A 16,906-nucleotide genomic window follows, 5' to 3' on the forward strand; every position below is an offset into this window, starting at 1 on the left:
GTCTTGGACTCTGGAAACTATTCATTCATTCACTATATTGTCCCCATGTGCTGAATGTTAGACCATGCCCAGGACCTTCTGTATTGAGCCTAATTCGGACCAATGTAAAATAAAGAGTTTATTATTATGTATTATTTTTGGAATTTCCAATTTACCATCAAAATTTCAGGATATAGTATAGACATTACGCAATGGAAATTAAAACAGGTATCAATATAAGCGGAAGGAAAGTTTTTACTCTCAAAGGAATTCTCTTCTATGTCGCTTTTGTGTTCCTTGGAGAGAAATTGTTTTAGGTTATAATAACATCGTCCTTTTCCTGGTAAGATCCTTTATAACAATATTTTAATATCATTAACAAAACCTATATCATTGAATATCATTTGAATATCAAATCATTAAGGAACACAAGACATTTATTTTTGCAACAGAAAATTTCATGAGTCAAGTTCTCACTGTGTATATAATTTAAAGTGATACTACGTCTTAGAATTAACATAAAATTTAAGAATTTTAAACTTGGCGAAAAATAGCCAGTCGATATACCTGGTGTCATAAATAACATAACAGAAACCTTATATAATCCGATAAATCCAAAAAACTTAGTAATTATCCATAAATATGCAATTAACTATTGAAAAACGCTTCATATCAAGATAAAGCGTTTTTCAATAATTACTTACTTTTATGAATTTTTCAATTTTCCAGATTTTACAGGGATTCTGATGTAACTTTACGACACCAGGTAAGCTAACTGATGAATATATACTCATATTGACCATTTCGAGAAATTAAATTTTATGTTCATTCTAAGACGTAGTATCACTTTAATTAAATTCAGATCTCGATTTGGTTTATTTTTTTTCTGAAATATCTGTTATCCTGTTGTTATCTGTGAGTTTTCTATCTCAGTCCCGTTCTGATGACGTTATTTTTAACAAATCAAATTTTGGCATTTAGGACTCGTTTCTCGATAACTATGATGAATTGTGGGATAGTCGTATTCAATGAGTATTGGGTTTTGCTAACCCACAAGAGGATGAAATGGTTCAACATAAAACGCTTTGATTGGTTGAAAGAAAAATTTATTTAAACGGGACTGTGGTAGAAAAATTTTTAGATTACAATTGAGACGATATCAGAAAAAAAGAAACGAAACTGAAACCAATTTTGATTAGATTGATGTGTGTGTGTGTTTAGTTATTTAGTTCCGAAGTACGATAAAAAAAACAGTGACTTTTGTGCTATTGAAGAAATTGAAAGCCAAAAGACGTAAAAGTATCAAATGGTAGTATTAAATCCGTTAGAGAAAAATCAGTAATAAATAATCTTCAATCAATAAACTTATATTTTATAAAATTAAAGGTGTCGTGTCGTCCAATATAGATTTTTCACCCAAATTTTTAAATCCTTTCTGAGTTTAAAGTCGTGCTTAAAGGAACAATAGGAATGTACAAAAATCGCATTATTCTTTTAAAAATACCTCAAATCGGGCTTTCTATTTCTATATATGTCTTTCCTGTATCTGGCAGAGTTTCAAGAAAAGACGAGGGCTCAAATTTCAACGGTTTGGGTTTGGTAGTGGTTTTATTTTCATTACATTTTCTACCTTGGGAGAAATCTCGTCTTGAGCATTTCAATAGACCAAAATTGGATCATAGGCAAATGGGGTGTTTTCTCAATTTTTAACACAATTTCATCTGGGACTGTATCTTCAAATAGTTCAATATAACTCAAACAGATCTATGAATCCAGGAAATACACTGACAACGTAATTTACATCAACAGCAGACAATACACTATTGTCTTATTATAATGTTGCCTTTACGTGCAGAATCTTCACTAGCAGCAATTAAAAATCCAGTCATTCTGATATTACTAAGCTATATGGATATGTATCTATGGAAAATAAAACAAAGACATACATGTAGGCTATATATACACTTATGCAGGGCGGGGAACTGGTTGGGGCTTAACAATTTTCAAGAGAGGTTCATACGCAATTCTGGCCCTAATTCAAGTAGTATTCACTTTCAATTCACAATTGCGATTCCGTAATACAATTCAATTTAAAATAAGCACATGCCTGTGGCCCATACCTATAATAACCTTTAGGATTTTTCAATAAATCAATGTATGTCATTATTATTTATTATTGATTATTGTAAATTAAGAAATACGCAATTACTTCTATTATATATCTACATGTATATGTATTGAATTTGCCTTAAAGAAAACTTAAAAAAAATTATAGTTGTGGTACCGATCTATATGAATTCATTAGATTGTTAAATAACATAAAAGAAGACTGCTTTCTTGGATTTGGGGGGAAGGGGGATAACATTAGAATATTTTATTTCTTGGACCGAATCACTGAAATTATACGAAACTGTTCTTTTCCACTGTTTTCTTACGTTCTCTTATTCGTGAAAATTTGTCTTTAACCAGCATGCATTTGTGAAATAGCGGAAACGAGAATCGCTCTTCAACTTGTTTTGGGCCATGCAGTGACATTTTATTTTACCCTCGATTTTAAAACATTTTGGAAACGATCAACCTCCAGTTCTCCATCAGGATTATCCTAAATTGTTCAGTGGTAATAGAAAATTGAGTTCAGTTTGACATTCACCAAATTGCAACTATTAATTCATTTGTATATCTTTATGCGTTTGTGATAATTTATGCACAGATATCATATAAATCTTGATACATGTATTTTTGTATACGTTTATCAGCAACAAATATCTAGCATCAATATCGGATGAATTAATAGTACTTTCGGTTGACTGAATTGTAAATTGTAAATTGAATATAAATAGTAATCAATAACATTCAGTAAATGTCTATTCTATAACACAGCTGGACATTAATACCTACAGTCTACTCTTCCACCATAATATGTCTGCGACCGAACGGCATTAAACCTTTTTAAAGTCAACGTTGTCTTCATAACTTTGAACAAGTGTTACACAATAAATTCCCCAGATCATGGGTGGTAAGTAAAGATACCCGTAGAAGAGAAAAGAATTAAAATTATTCTGACCAACAAGATTGCTTTTTCATCCAAAACCGAACAACCTTAAAGTTGAAAATTATGTGGAAATATGTCTAGCTAATATTATGGATCATAGATTCCATTTTCATCAAGACGGAGTGATATATAATAGATAATATAGATATATAAAGTTAAGAGAAGTAAAAGATGAAATATTGATAAAAATAAGAAACCATTCAATAAGGAAATACGGCCTCGCCCTTTTAAATGTTTACAAGTTTCAGTCTGAACAAATTGTATATTAGATTGTTTAGTTTTTTTTATTATTATATAGCTCCGTGTTAATAAGTCTGTTTTGTTATCATCTATATCGTCAGTTACCATTGTTAACTTGAAAAGACACTGAGATTATGAGGTATCTAACAAACCACTGAGTGATCAAAATACCTTGCTTTTTTATTTTCAGCAGTTGGCTGTTATTATTGGATCAGTAGGTCCAGCAGATCCCTTGACAGTTGGAATCCAATAGAGTATCGTTATCTTTACACAATCTCCCTCATTTCACACTGCTTTCAAATCCCCATCTTCATTAGCCCAAATTTGGAGATGAAAAGTATAGGACGCAAAAGCCGCTTTCTTTCATTTAACTTAATTTCATTTCAATGAATGCTTTCAGATGTGACATTCCAGCGACATAAATAAATCTGGAGAAAGTAATTAAATACTATACAGGTATTTGAAGACAGTCTCTTCGAGAATATCAATGTAGATACCTTTCTATTTCTAATCAAAATTGATTCAAATTTTAATGAAAACGTCTGTGGATTTTTCTAAAAGATAATGGTAAAGTGATAAAGGTATAAAAATGGTGAAATAATTGATGAATGTGAATATGCCAGTGTAATCGACTGTAACAGGCCCTATATTATCTGATTGTGCTACATAACTCAACTTCGTATCCCAGTGTTTATTTAATTGAACTATAGCGTGTTCAATTCTCCATGCGTTCAATGAATGGCTTACAATCATAACCATATAGTAGACACAATACCTTATCAACTTTTCTTCGGTATATGAGTGGTTCGCATCCTTAACATGTTTGGATTTTAAATTTGGACATTGGATAATCCTGTAAATTTTAACCGGTAAATTTTTTTATTTGGACATTGGATAAAATATATACGTGTTAACCGCTAACATTTTATTTTTGGGCACTTGGTAAAGTATTAACCGGTTATATTTTATATTTGGACACTAGACAATGACAAATATAAGTATTAACCGGTAACATTATAAATTTGGACACTAGACAATGACAAATATAAGTATTAACCGGTAACATTTTAAATTTGGACTCTGGATAATGAAAAATATAAGTATTAACAAGTAACATTATAAATTTGGACACTGGATAATGAAAAATATAAGTATTAACCGGTAACATTTTAAATTTGGACACTGGATAATGAAAAATATAAGTATTAACCGGTAACATTATAAATTTGGACACTGGATAATGAAAAATATAAGTATTAACAGGTAACATTTTAAATTTGGACACAGGATAATGAAAAATATAAGTATTAACCGGTAACATTATATATTTGGACACTGGATAATGAAAAATATAAGTATTAACAGGTAACATTATAAATTTGGACTCTGGATAATGAAAAATATAAGTATTAACAGGTAACATTTTAAATTTGGACTCTGGATAATGAAAAATATAAGTATTAACCGGTAACATTATAAATTTGGACACTGGATAATGAAAAATATAAGTATTAACAGGTAACATTTTAAATTTGGACACTGGATAATGAAAAATATAAGTATTAACCGGTAACATTTTAAATTTGGATACTGGATAATGAAAAATATAAGTATTAACCGGTAACATTTTAAATTTGACACTGGATAATGAAAAATATAAGTATTAACCGGTAACATTTTAAATTTGGACTCTGGATAATGAAAAATATAAGTATTAACAGGTAACATTTTAAATTTGGACACTGGATAATGAAAAATATAAGTATTAACAGGTAACATTTTATATTTGGACACTGGATAATGAAAAATATAAGTATTAACAGGTAACATTTTGAATTTGGACACTGGATAATGAAAAATATAAGTATTAACCGGTAACATTTTAAATTTGGACACTGGATAATGAAAAATATAAGTATTAACCGGTAACATTATAAATTTGGACACAGGATAATGAAAAATATAAGTATTAACCGGTAACATTTTAAATTTGGACTCTGGATAATGAAAAATATAAGTATTAACCGGTAACATTTTAAATTTGGACACAGGATAATGAAAAATATAAGTATTAACAGGTAACATTTTAAATTTGGACACTGGATAATGAAAAATATAAGTATTAACCGGTAACATTTTAAATTTGGACTCTGGATAATGAAAAATATAAGTATTAACAGGTAACATTTTAAATTTGGACTCTGGATAATGAAAAATATAAGTATTAACCGGTAACATTTTAAATTTGGACACTGGATAATGAAAAATATAAGTATTAACCGGTAACATTTTAAATTTGGACACTGGATAATGAAAAATATAAGTATTAACCGGTAACATTTTAAATTTGGACACTGGATAATGAAAAATATAAGTATTAACCGGTAACATTTTAAATTTGGACACTGGATAATGAAAAATATAAGTATTAACCGGTAACATTATAAATTTGGACACAGGATAATGAAAAATATAAGTATCAACCGGTAACATTTTAAATTTGGACACTGGATAATGAAAAATATAAGTATTAACCGGTAACATTATAAATTTGGACACTGGATAATGAAAAATATAAGTATTAACCGGTAACATTATATATTTGGACTCTGGATAATGAAAAATATAAGTATTAACCGGTAACATTATAAATTTGGACACAGGATAATGAAAAATATAAGTATTAACCGGTAACATTATAAATTTGGACACAGGATAATGAAAAATATAAGTATTAACCGGTAACATTTTAAATTTGGACTCTGGATAATGAAAAATATAAGTATTAACAGGTAACATTTTAAATTTGGACACAGGATAATGAAAAATATAAGTATTAACCGGTAACATTTTAAATTTGGACACTGGATAATGAAAAATATAAGTATTAACCGGTAACATTTTAAATTTGGACACTGGATAATGAAAAATATAGGTATTAACCGGTAACATTATATATTTGGACACCGGATAATGAAAATATAAGTATTAACCGGAAACATTTTAAATTTGGACTCTGGATAATGAAAAATATAAGTATTAACCGGTAACATTTTAAATTTGGACACTGGATAATGAAAAATATAAGTATTAACCGGTAACATTATAAATTTGGACACAGGATAATGAAAAATATAAGTATTAACCGGTAACATTTTAAATTTGGACACTGGATAATGAAAAATATAAGTATTAACCGGTAACATTATAAATTTGGACACAGGATAATGAAAAATATAAGTATTAACCGGTAACATTATATATTTGGACACTGGACAATGAAAAATATAAGTATTAACCGGTAACATTATAAATTTGGACACAGGATAATGAAAAATATAAGTATTAACCGGTAACATTTTAAATTTAGACACAGGATAACGTGAAACAATCCTGTTTGCGTTTTCTGTTGATCCGTTTATACCTTAACCTTAAGTGTAGCATCCAAAACGACCGATTTATTATGCACATCATGTTAACATGAAAAACAAATTAGTTAGGCTACCATAGTTGCGTTTTCAATAAAAGCAGCCGGATCTTAATTGATTTTGTCTTCGGATATTTTTTTTGAAGTTTACGTGAATATTATGAGCGTCATGATGCTATGAATGTTACGTGGAATGGAACGGGTTCACCAGATACATTTACGTTACGTCACAACACGATTGAATTCCTAATGCACATTGCTAAAATGTCGTTCTTCAAAGAATTGATCAAATTTCTAGGGAACGTCGTCACACATTTTCTAAAGGCACCAAAGTATTCATGATCCAGGATGTTTTGAAGCTGAAGAAATAAAAAATAAATTATGAAGGGAATAATGTTCTCAAAGGATTTGAGTTTGCGTGCTATAAAATGTTTCAGGAGCAAAACACCGACTGCAAAATAATAACTGCTCAGTTTATGTTGTGTTTCTGACGTGATTGGAAAAAGATAGGATCAATATTGGAATGAATTCAGATCGGGTATTTGTTTTACATGTCTTGTTAGCGCATGCATCATCAACAAATAGGCTTGTTTAAAAAAAAACAACATCGTGTTATATGTGATGAAACCATGGATAACAACATGATTGTATAGGAAATCATTTGAATTAATTGAAAGTTTACTCGGAATAGAGAAAGATATAGAACTGTAAATACATGATTCTCTAATATCAGACAAGGATTAAAATTTCGGCTCTTTTGTAAATAAATAACTCGCCTCGTGATATTTTTCATTTTTCTAAATTGAAAATGTGCCTTATAGTGTTGAATATTTTGATTTTTGTGATTGGCATCAAGTACAGCGATGGTGAAATTCCAATACGGGGAGCAGGTGCGAGCTTTCCCTACACAGTGTATAAAAGTTGGCTACCATCTTACACAGCTTATCGCCAGATACACCAAAGTGTCTTTATGGAATACGAAGCAGTGGGTAGTGGTAAAGGAAAAGCCAGGATCATTGCCAATAAGGATATAGAATATGCTGGAAGTGATTCCTTACTATCAGAAACACAGAAAACGGAGAATCCACATTTAGTCATGTTTCCAACCATGGCGGGGTAAGATATCTTTATCTTAATAACAAGACTACCATTTGGTTTAACTTATTCCAAACCAAAAAAGTTTGTTTAAAACTTCAAAAGGTTAAAGATACTCCTGGACCATCACTTACCGTTTTCTTTAGATTTCACCGTCTTCATCAGCCCACATAGTGCCCAAAAGTAGGACGTAAACCTCCATTCATTTCATTTTATTTCTATTAGATTTCAATCTATTCGAACAATACACGCTGTAATAATACCTAAACTATTGGTATAGCGTTCAAGTTGCTAAAACGTGTTCAAACTATTAGGATAGCGTTCAAACTATTGAAGTAGTGTTCAAACTATTGACATAATGTTCAAACTATTGACATAGTGTTTAAACTATTGGCATAGTGTTCAAACTATTGGAGTAGTGTTCAAACTATTGACATAGTGTGTAAACTATTGGTATAGTGTTCAAACTATTGGCATAGTGTACAAACTATTGGCATAGCGTTCAAGTTGCTAAAACGTGTTTAAACTATTGGCATAGTGTTCAAACTATTGGCATAATGTTCAAACTATTAGCATGGTCTTCAAACTATTGACATGGCGTTCAAACTATTGACAAAGTGTTTAAACTATTGACATAGTGATTAAACTATTGACATAGTGTTCAAACTATTGACCTAGTGTTCAAACTATTGACCTAGTGTTCAACTATAGACATAGGGTTCAAACTATTGACATAGTGTTCAAACTATTGACATAGTGTTCAAACTATTGACATAATGTTCAGACTATTGGCATAGCGTTCAAACTATTGACATAGTGTTTAAACTATTGACATAGTGTTTAAACTATTGACATAGTGTTTAAACTATTGACATAGTGTTCAAACTATTGACATGGTATTCAAACTGTCGACATAGCTATTGGCCAATTGACGTAAAGCTCTAACTAAATAGAATTTATTAACATAAAGTTCAATCCAATAAAATAAAAACGAACTATTTACATTGTGTTCAAACTATACACATAGATTTTAAACAATTGAAATATCATTAAGCTATATCAATCACCTGGACTATAACAATGGCTTTGTTTTTGAGAAGTTTATCATGACCCAACTGTTCACAATTATTGTATCAGCGACCAACTTTGAAGTACTTTTGTACATTTCCCTGATTAGTATACTACATATAAATGATTTATTTGTTAATTGAAAATTAATTATTTATCAAAGGTTTTAATATCACTGGAAAAACAAAAAAGGTTTGAACATTATACAATCTTTTGTCGTAGTCACGTTATCAGGACTAAGACCGGTAATTCATTTACCATCTGTTTCCATGTTAAATCACGAAGCTCAACCTTCTTTAACTTTTTCCAGAAATCTCGTTGAAATCTTTCCAATATGTCACACGAAAGCCTGACCAATACTTATTTTCTGGACAAACAATCAATATATCATGACCATGAAAATGAAAGTAGACCACTACAGTTTATCAACATTCGCTTGACTGTCACTGCACAAATGAACTATTTTTAGAATTATCTTTCTGCTTTAAAATCTCTCATCATCTCATAAAAACTGAAAGAAAATGCAACTTCAGACATCAAATTCCAAATGTAGACCAAAAATTAGTCAAAAAGTGGATTTCTAAAATTAACACATACTACATCCATACAATCATTTACATAAAAAGTCCATCACAAGGTTTAGTATTTTAGTCGCAATTATCTTCAAATGGCTCGTATTTCTTCCGACTGATAATCTGACATTGACCAAAACTGAAGTAACTATAATCAATTTTGTGACCTTTTGCTTTGTGACTATTTATTGTCTGAGCAAATCCAATTTTTTTTTGAATTTTTCCTAATTTACATATCTTATATTAAAATATCAGCCTTAAAATAAAATTGTTAGTCCTAGAATGTATTTGGGTTGATAAAAATAGAATGTTTCGTAAGTTTTCATTGAAAAGAAACTCATTTCTCTCCTATATAAAGATGTTTCAATCAAAAAACTAAAAACAAATTTTGAAGATCTAATGTGTGCTCTTGTTTATATTTTTATCAGTGACGTTTTTAGACTGTTAGTACTTTTTTGAGGCTGCTATTCAAATGCTCATAAAAAATAATGGAAAATATTTTTAAAAAAAATTTAACAATGAAAAAAAAAATACTTGCAATGACATCTTTCAAAACTTTAAAAAAACCGGCCTAGTTTTAACTCATGTTTTATATTGGTGGTCAGTCGTCTCCATTGGACTATAAAAATTATAAACTTTATACCCGATACCAGTTTTTGTGTCTAAGATGGTTGCATTTTTCTTGTTGAGCTTCCAGAGTATAATATGGAGTATAAAAACATTTCTGCAATATTAAGTCATTTTCCTATGAATACACTTTGTTTATTTTTAAATCAATTTTCATCTTAATCCAAAGCTGCGTTATAATATATCATAATGAAAAGTACATGTATAATCTTGCAGTACCTTTGTCAGTAGAAAATTCTATAATATCTCCAGATCATGCAGTAACTATAGTAACCTAAACATGCAAGGTATCACAAATTTCAATCGTTGCATAAATAACTATTATTTTACCTTAATAGCTAATTTGCTCGCCAGATTTTCTATCTTTTAATTATCTTTATGATATCTTTATAATTAACTTATTATCTTTATATTTGTACTAAAACAAGGACAGAAAATTAATGATATGATGGGAAAGGGCAAAGGGTACAAATGACATAGGTTAGAAAATGGCGGGAACGACATAGGATAGAAAATGGTGGAATACGATATAGAATAGAAAATGGCGGGATAGGACATAGAATAGAAAGTAATCGGATAGGACATAAGATAGGATTTTGAAATGTTGGAATAGGACATAAAATGGAATAAGATATTATAGTAAAAGCTAAGGTTAAAAAAGCATGATATGATTTAGGTTAAGACTTAGTATGAACTATAGGTAGGGCATGGGGTGGATAATGATGGGATAGGACATGGGGTGGAATAAGTATGATATGGTATAAGATAAGGTTTAGCAATAACTATAGGATAGGAAATAATGGAAAAAGACATATGATAGAAAAATGAGGGCGTTGGACATAGGATAGGAAATGATGGGATAGGACATAGGATAGAAAAATGAGGGGGTTGGACATAGGATAGGACAAAGATAGAAAAATGAGAGGGATGGACATAGGATAGGAAATGATGTGATAGGACATAGCATAGAAAAATGAGGGCCATGGAAATAGGTTAGAAAATGATGGATAGGCCATAGGATAGAAAAATGATGGGATAGGACTTAGGATAGAAAATGATGGGATTTGACAAAGGATAAAAAATAACGCTGGGATTTTAATAGCCGAAATTTGTTTGGATGGCGGTATCTTCACAAAGAAGATTGTTCATAAGGGACATAAGGTTGGACATGAAGGGATAGGATATATGATATTTCAGTCTACCCTTATAGACTCTTTATAAATATCGTTTCAATGATAATATCATATGAGAATATTAATTAATATTGTCTTAACGATGGGTTTCCTTATTTTTAAGCAAACTATCATATCATTTTGTTCTTATTGCATATAATTAAGAGTTTTAACCAATCATAAATGTCTATGTAAGTACAGTCCGGATAAACAAGAAACGACTTTTTGACCTCATTCATTGGAACTCTGCTGGTAATTCTCTTCTAATTGCGCTAATTTTGAATTAATTATGGAAATGTGAGACAAACTGGTATTTTTCCAAGTCATTAGAACACATTTACTTTCTATTCGTATAATATAAGTATAAACATTTTCATAAATGAAAATAAGGGAACCCATCTTTAAATAGGAAGTAAAATTTGTTTTATTTTCTAATTCCAGGGCTGTAGTTGTTGCTTATAATATACCTGGCTGTTCAGAGAAACTAAACCTCACGCGCCAACAAATTGTTGGAATCTTCAACAGAACTTACACCACATGGAACGAAACAACGTTTCAAAACATGAATCCATCTTGTTCAATGCCTAATGAAACAATTCGTGTTATAGTCAGAGCTGATAAATCGGGAACAACGGAGATTTTTACGGAAGCCTTGTCAGCATTTAATTCTGAGTGGAAAACACAGTTTGGAACATTTTCAGAGGGAATGGACAGAAATACTGGTCTTGCAGTAAAATGGCACCCGGATACCGCACATTTGTACGCTGAACGAAACGTTGGTATGTCGGGCGTAATTTTGTCTATTAAATATTCCGTTGGGTATTTGTCTGTAGCCGATGCTAAGGCTCAAGGATTAGCTTACGCTATAGTGGAAAATAAAAGAGGTCGCCACGTGCTTCCTACCAGTAAGGCTATACAGAGTGCTATGGATGATGCGGCCAAAGCGACAACGAGTTTGATAACGTCTCTATCAGACAGGGATTCTATAGATGCCTATCCGATCGCGTCGTATACGTATTTCATAGCATATAAAACTATGATGAAGGACTGTGATTCAGCGAAGGAATTTGTGCGATACGTTGACTGGTTTATGAACACACCATCTGCCAGAAAGGACTGCGAAGAAAATGATATGGCGCCATTGAGTCAATCTATTGTGGATAAAATAACAGATGACGTGTTGACTAAAATGACTTGCAAAGGCCAGAATATATGGGCAATGGTTCAAGCTGATAAGGAAGCGGAGGACGAAGTTGAAGAAACCTGGGTTATACCAGTAGCTGTAACTGTGCCATTGTTCTCAATCATTACCTTATGTCTTTTGGGCTATATCATCCGTCAAAAATTACGAATAAACGCCATGATTGACAAAGATGAATGGAATATCGCCATCGAAGACATAATTTTTTATTTTGATGAAAAGGCAAATTCGAGCGGTAAATCTAAATTAATGGGAATGAAGTCAATCAAGTCTTTGCGGTCTATTGAAGACATTCCAGAGGGAACTGATATTCTTCTACAAATTTTACAATGGCCCGGTAAATATAATAATAACACCGTGGGGATCCGACTGTTGGAAATAAAAGAACTTAAACTGATTAATCGTGAAATGAAGAAAGACATGTTATGGATACGAGACAATGTGCATCACGTTAACGTCGTTCGATTTTTTGGATTAAGCGAACTGGACGGTGAGCGTTATGTCATCGGTGAATATTGTGCCAAGGGAACAATGACTGACGTTCTCAAAGATGGCAAATATAACCTAAATAACGATTTTAAATTTTCCTTAGCATTTGATATAGTTGCTGGCATGGCTTTTCTTCATAATAACGGCATCATTCACGGTCATCTTACATCAACCCATTGTTTCATTGACTCTCGATGGACAGTCAAAATAGGCGATTGGGAATATCTTAAACTGTTACAACATGTTAAAAAGCATAAAAATCCTTTCACATACTTAAGAAAAACTGCTGTTGACATTGGCAAACATGCAGCAGCTTATCTAGACTTCTGGGTGGCACCGGAAGTCCTCAGATCCGATCTTGAAATTCTGTGTTCTCAATCTGGTGATGCCTACAGCTTTGCTATAATTTTACAAGAGATATTTACTCGAGAAGATCCTTACGCAGAGCACGTCGATCATTTGACCCCAGAACAAGTCATCAAAGCTGTTGTTGATAACAATCTGCGACCACAACCTTCTGATGACACGCCGATACGAGTTCGTCAGATCATGGAAATAGCTTGGTCAGAAAACGCCGCCTCCAGACCCAGTTTTGATCAAATAGCAAAAATGTTACGACAATGTCGGCATTCAAGGAAGTCAGTGCTCGATTCAATGATGGAGGCGATGGAAGAATATACTGATCATCTTGAATCGAGAATTGAGGAACGAACTTCGGAGCTATTTGTAGCCAAATCGAACATTCAGCACATGCTTAAGGACGTTATTCCACCACATTTGATTTCCAAATTAACAAACGGTGAAACTATCGAGACTAAAGTCCATGCTATGTTAGGAGTCGTTCTGGTGGAGATTTCTAACATGAGAGATCTAGTAGAGACGGCCTCTGCACAAGATATTATAGTGTTTCTGAATGAAACTCATACCGAACTAGAAAAGATTTTCAGTAGGTATGACGCCTACCGCACCAATCTTCAAGGCGATACATTTACTGTGACTTTAGGCTTAAATAAAGATATGAAAAATGAACCCAAAACTGCTGAGGAGATTCCACATTTGTGTCTCGATTTGTTAAATTTAAAGAATAAGGTTCATTCATGTGCTAGTTTGCAAGAATCATTTGAACTTAAAGTGTCTGCGCATGCCGGAAGTGTAGTAACCGGTGTGATTGGATCTGGCTCACCAAAATTCGTGACTCTTGGAGAGACAACTGACGTGTTAAAACTTTTATCTAATATTACAATTGCACAGAAATGCTTGATATCGAAAACTGTACAAAGCCTGTTTGAGAAGAGCACTACTTTTGATCTGGAAAATGGCGAAGACATAACCTTCAAGGTAGTGTATCTTTTGAAAGTTATACTCCCTATAGTGGCGTTTCTACAGGGGGTGGGCATGGTTCTTACGTGGTCCCATCACCTAATGTTTCATAGAAACGCCACAGGCCTGATTATTTCATCATCATTTCGTTTTACCAACTGATAAGCTCGATAACACTATCACGCTTTTCAGATTTAAAATCCCATATTCGGTTAAAAAAATGTGATCCACATCAAATTAAATTTTACAATTTGGGTGGGTTATATTATATCTGTTTTCTTATTAGACTTCAGAGAAACCCGTCTTACTTTTATTGTTATGGGTAGCTAAAAATACGAAACTGCGTTGACAGCCATTTTGGATCTCTACCTCAACTTGATACGTTGAATTTTTAAAAGTTTTAATATTTCAACTAAGCCTTCAAATCCCATTTAACGGTTTATGATTTGCTTTCAATGTGATTTGAAGGCTTTGGTTGAAATACTGTTGCCTCTTTATGAATCCAACTTATTAAATCGAGGTAGAGATTCAAAATTGTTATGACCTACGATCGTGTTATTTCCATACGTAGTTTCTTATGGAGTGGTCATTAGCCATTAGTTGTATCAGTATCAGGTTGTTATGATCTGACATTAGTTCTAATTAATTATCTATCATATGTATTTGCCTAAAGGCTTGGTAAATATTATTATCGAACGTGATTGATAAATACCCATATTGAATAACAACTGATATAGACGGCTCTATTGACTTACAAGCCGGAAGTAGAATGAGACATACCTTGAGTCTGTAAGCACTTTCTTATTTATATATAAACAAGCCGAGAACATATTATACTTGACTTATATAATGAATAATATTGATTAACCATATCAAATTATCTCCCTTTAACTTGACCTAATTTAGCGTTCATTATTGTTACCCAATATAACTATTGCAGGAACAACCTGTTAGTCTGATTATGCTGTTTATTCTCATCTCTGATTCTTTAACTAATATTCTTCTTAGATGACAAAAAGAGAGTAAAAAATTAAAATGAAAATTTAGGGTCTTAAAAATGCTGCAGTAACATGAATGGGGTTAGATCTTTGGCATCAAGTAGTCCTACTTCTAACAATGGTAATTGATAATGCGAAAAATCTTGCTAAAAACATGAATAAGGGGAACCATCGTTTCCTGAGTATGAGTTTCAACATGTTATATATCAAAATTCAAACAATAAATTACGCACGATGAGTGTTGGAAGCCATCTAATATGGTTAGGCCCGTGAGTCAGCCAGCTTGCCAATTTTCGGCTGGCTAAGGGGATGTACCAGCTGGCTACAGCTAAGCCAACACATTTGGTAGCTCTGGCTGTCTTGACATGCCACCAGCTGACTAGCCGCAGCTTTGAGCAAAAAATACCAATAATACAAGATGATGAATAATTCTCTCCGACTAAGACTGATCGAACCAATATTCGTAGCCTTCTAATGCAAATTGCCAAATTGGTTGCAAAGGAATTCATTAAATAAAAAGACCAATGCTGAATTTCAACATTTTAATGAGATTCCAAATTCTAGTATTTCAGACAATAAAATTAATTTCCAAATACTTAATGTGTTTTTAACATACATGTCCATGCCTCAAACCAAAATGTACCGAGTTGCAAGACTTGGGTGCGCAGTAAAAGCGACTAAATTAAATTCTAAGAAATACAATTTTAAAAGAGTCTTTAACTGAGTATAATTCAATTTAACTTCACTAACCCAGCAAAAAATTTCAAGTCAAAAGTCGCCTCAAGGTTAGGTTGACCCTGGAGATGATAAAATGCAATAAAACAGAACCAGTCTTGACTTTAATGACAGCATTAAAATAACACATACTTGTTCTTAAGATGAAAACGTCTCCAGTTGAGCAACAATAGGCGACTGCAACGTGTACTTAACTTCTGTAAAGCTGGTTTTGTGATTTACATGTATTTTTCAAGAGATTCCGTTCCCTACGGCAAAATTCACATTGATTTTCATCGATTTCTGAAATCATTAGCTTAACATTCTTTTCATTTGAGATATTTTGATCTTTACTCAACTGTTATGGGTGTTACTAGTGAGGCAGGACGGACATGTTCACCTTAAGAAATCATGACGTCACTTTAAAAACTGGATTTGTAAACTCAACATCCGTTAGAGAGTCAATATATTTACTTATTATTTCGTAGACAAATTAGATGGAAGGAAAGACATTGGTATCAAAAGCAGTGAATATTGTGAATATAGACCAATTTATTTTGGTAAATGTTTTAAGAGTGAGACTGGAACTGTGTATGCTCAATATAGGCTACTTGAAGCCACTCTGCTACTGAGCAAGCTACTCGAGATCTAATAGGAGATTCAACATAGCCATTGATGTTGTTTATTTGGTATATTGATAATCCGTCTCTCTCTATTGCAGGATCAGATTATACCAACGTACTGGGTTACGGGACGACATTGTACATTTGTAGATATTTCATCAGACGCTTCTACCGATTCCGGAATTGAAGCCGATAAAAACAGACCAAACTCTTGTGATTCTGAAAAAACCGAAGAAACCACAGCTGTGATTATTGAAAACCCTGTTAAACAATCCGACACTAAGCTAAAACCAAAATTATGGAATTCTAAACCACAAAATTCTGACCAG

General features: G+C 32.2%; 1 protein-coding gene across 1 annotated transcript; it reads left to right on the plus strand.

Annotated features, from left to right (window-relative positions):
- Positions 1–12,853: 12,853 nt before the first annotated feature.
- Positions 12,854–14,404, plus strand: LOTGIDRAFT_115587 (hypothetical protein; the record flags this gene model as incomplete). The annotated part of the gene is made up of 1 exon (XM_009054157.1): positions 12,854–14,404. One exon carries the CDS (start codon positions 12,854–12,856, stop codon positions 14,402–14,404), a length of 1,551 nt encoding a protein of 516 aa, XP_009052405.1.
- Positions 14,405–16,906: the final 2,502 nt, after the last annotated feature.

This window comes from Lottia gigantea (assembly GCF_000327385.1).
Source record: "Lottia gigantea unplaced genomic scaffold LOTGIsca_21, whole genome shotgun sequence".
NCBI classification, from domain to species: Eukaryota; Metazoa; Mollusca; class Gastropoda; family Lottiidae; genus Lottia; species Lottia gigantea.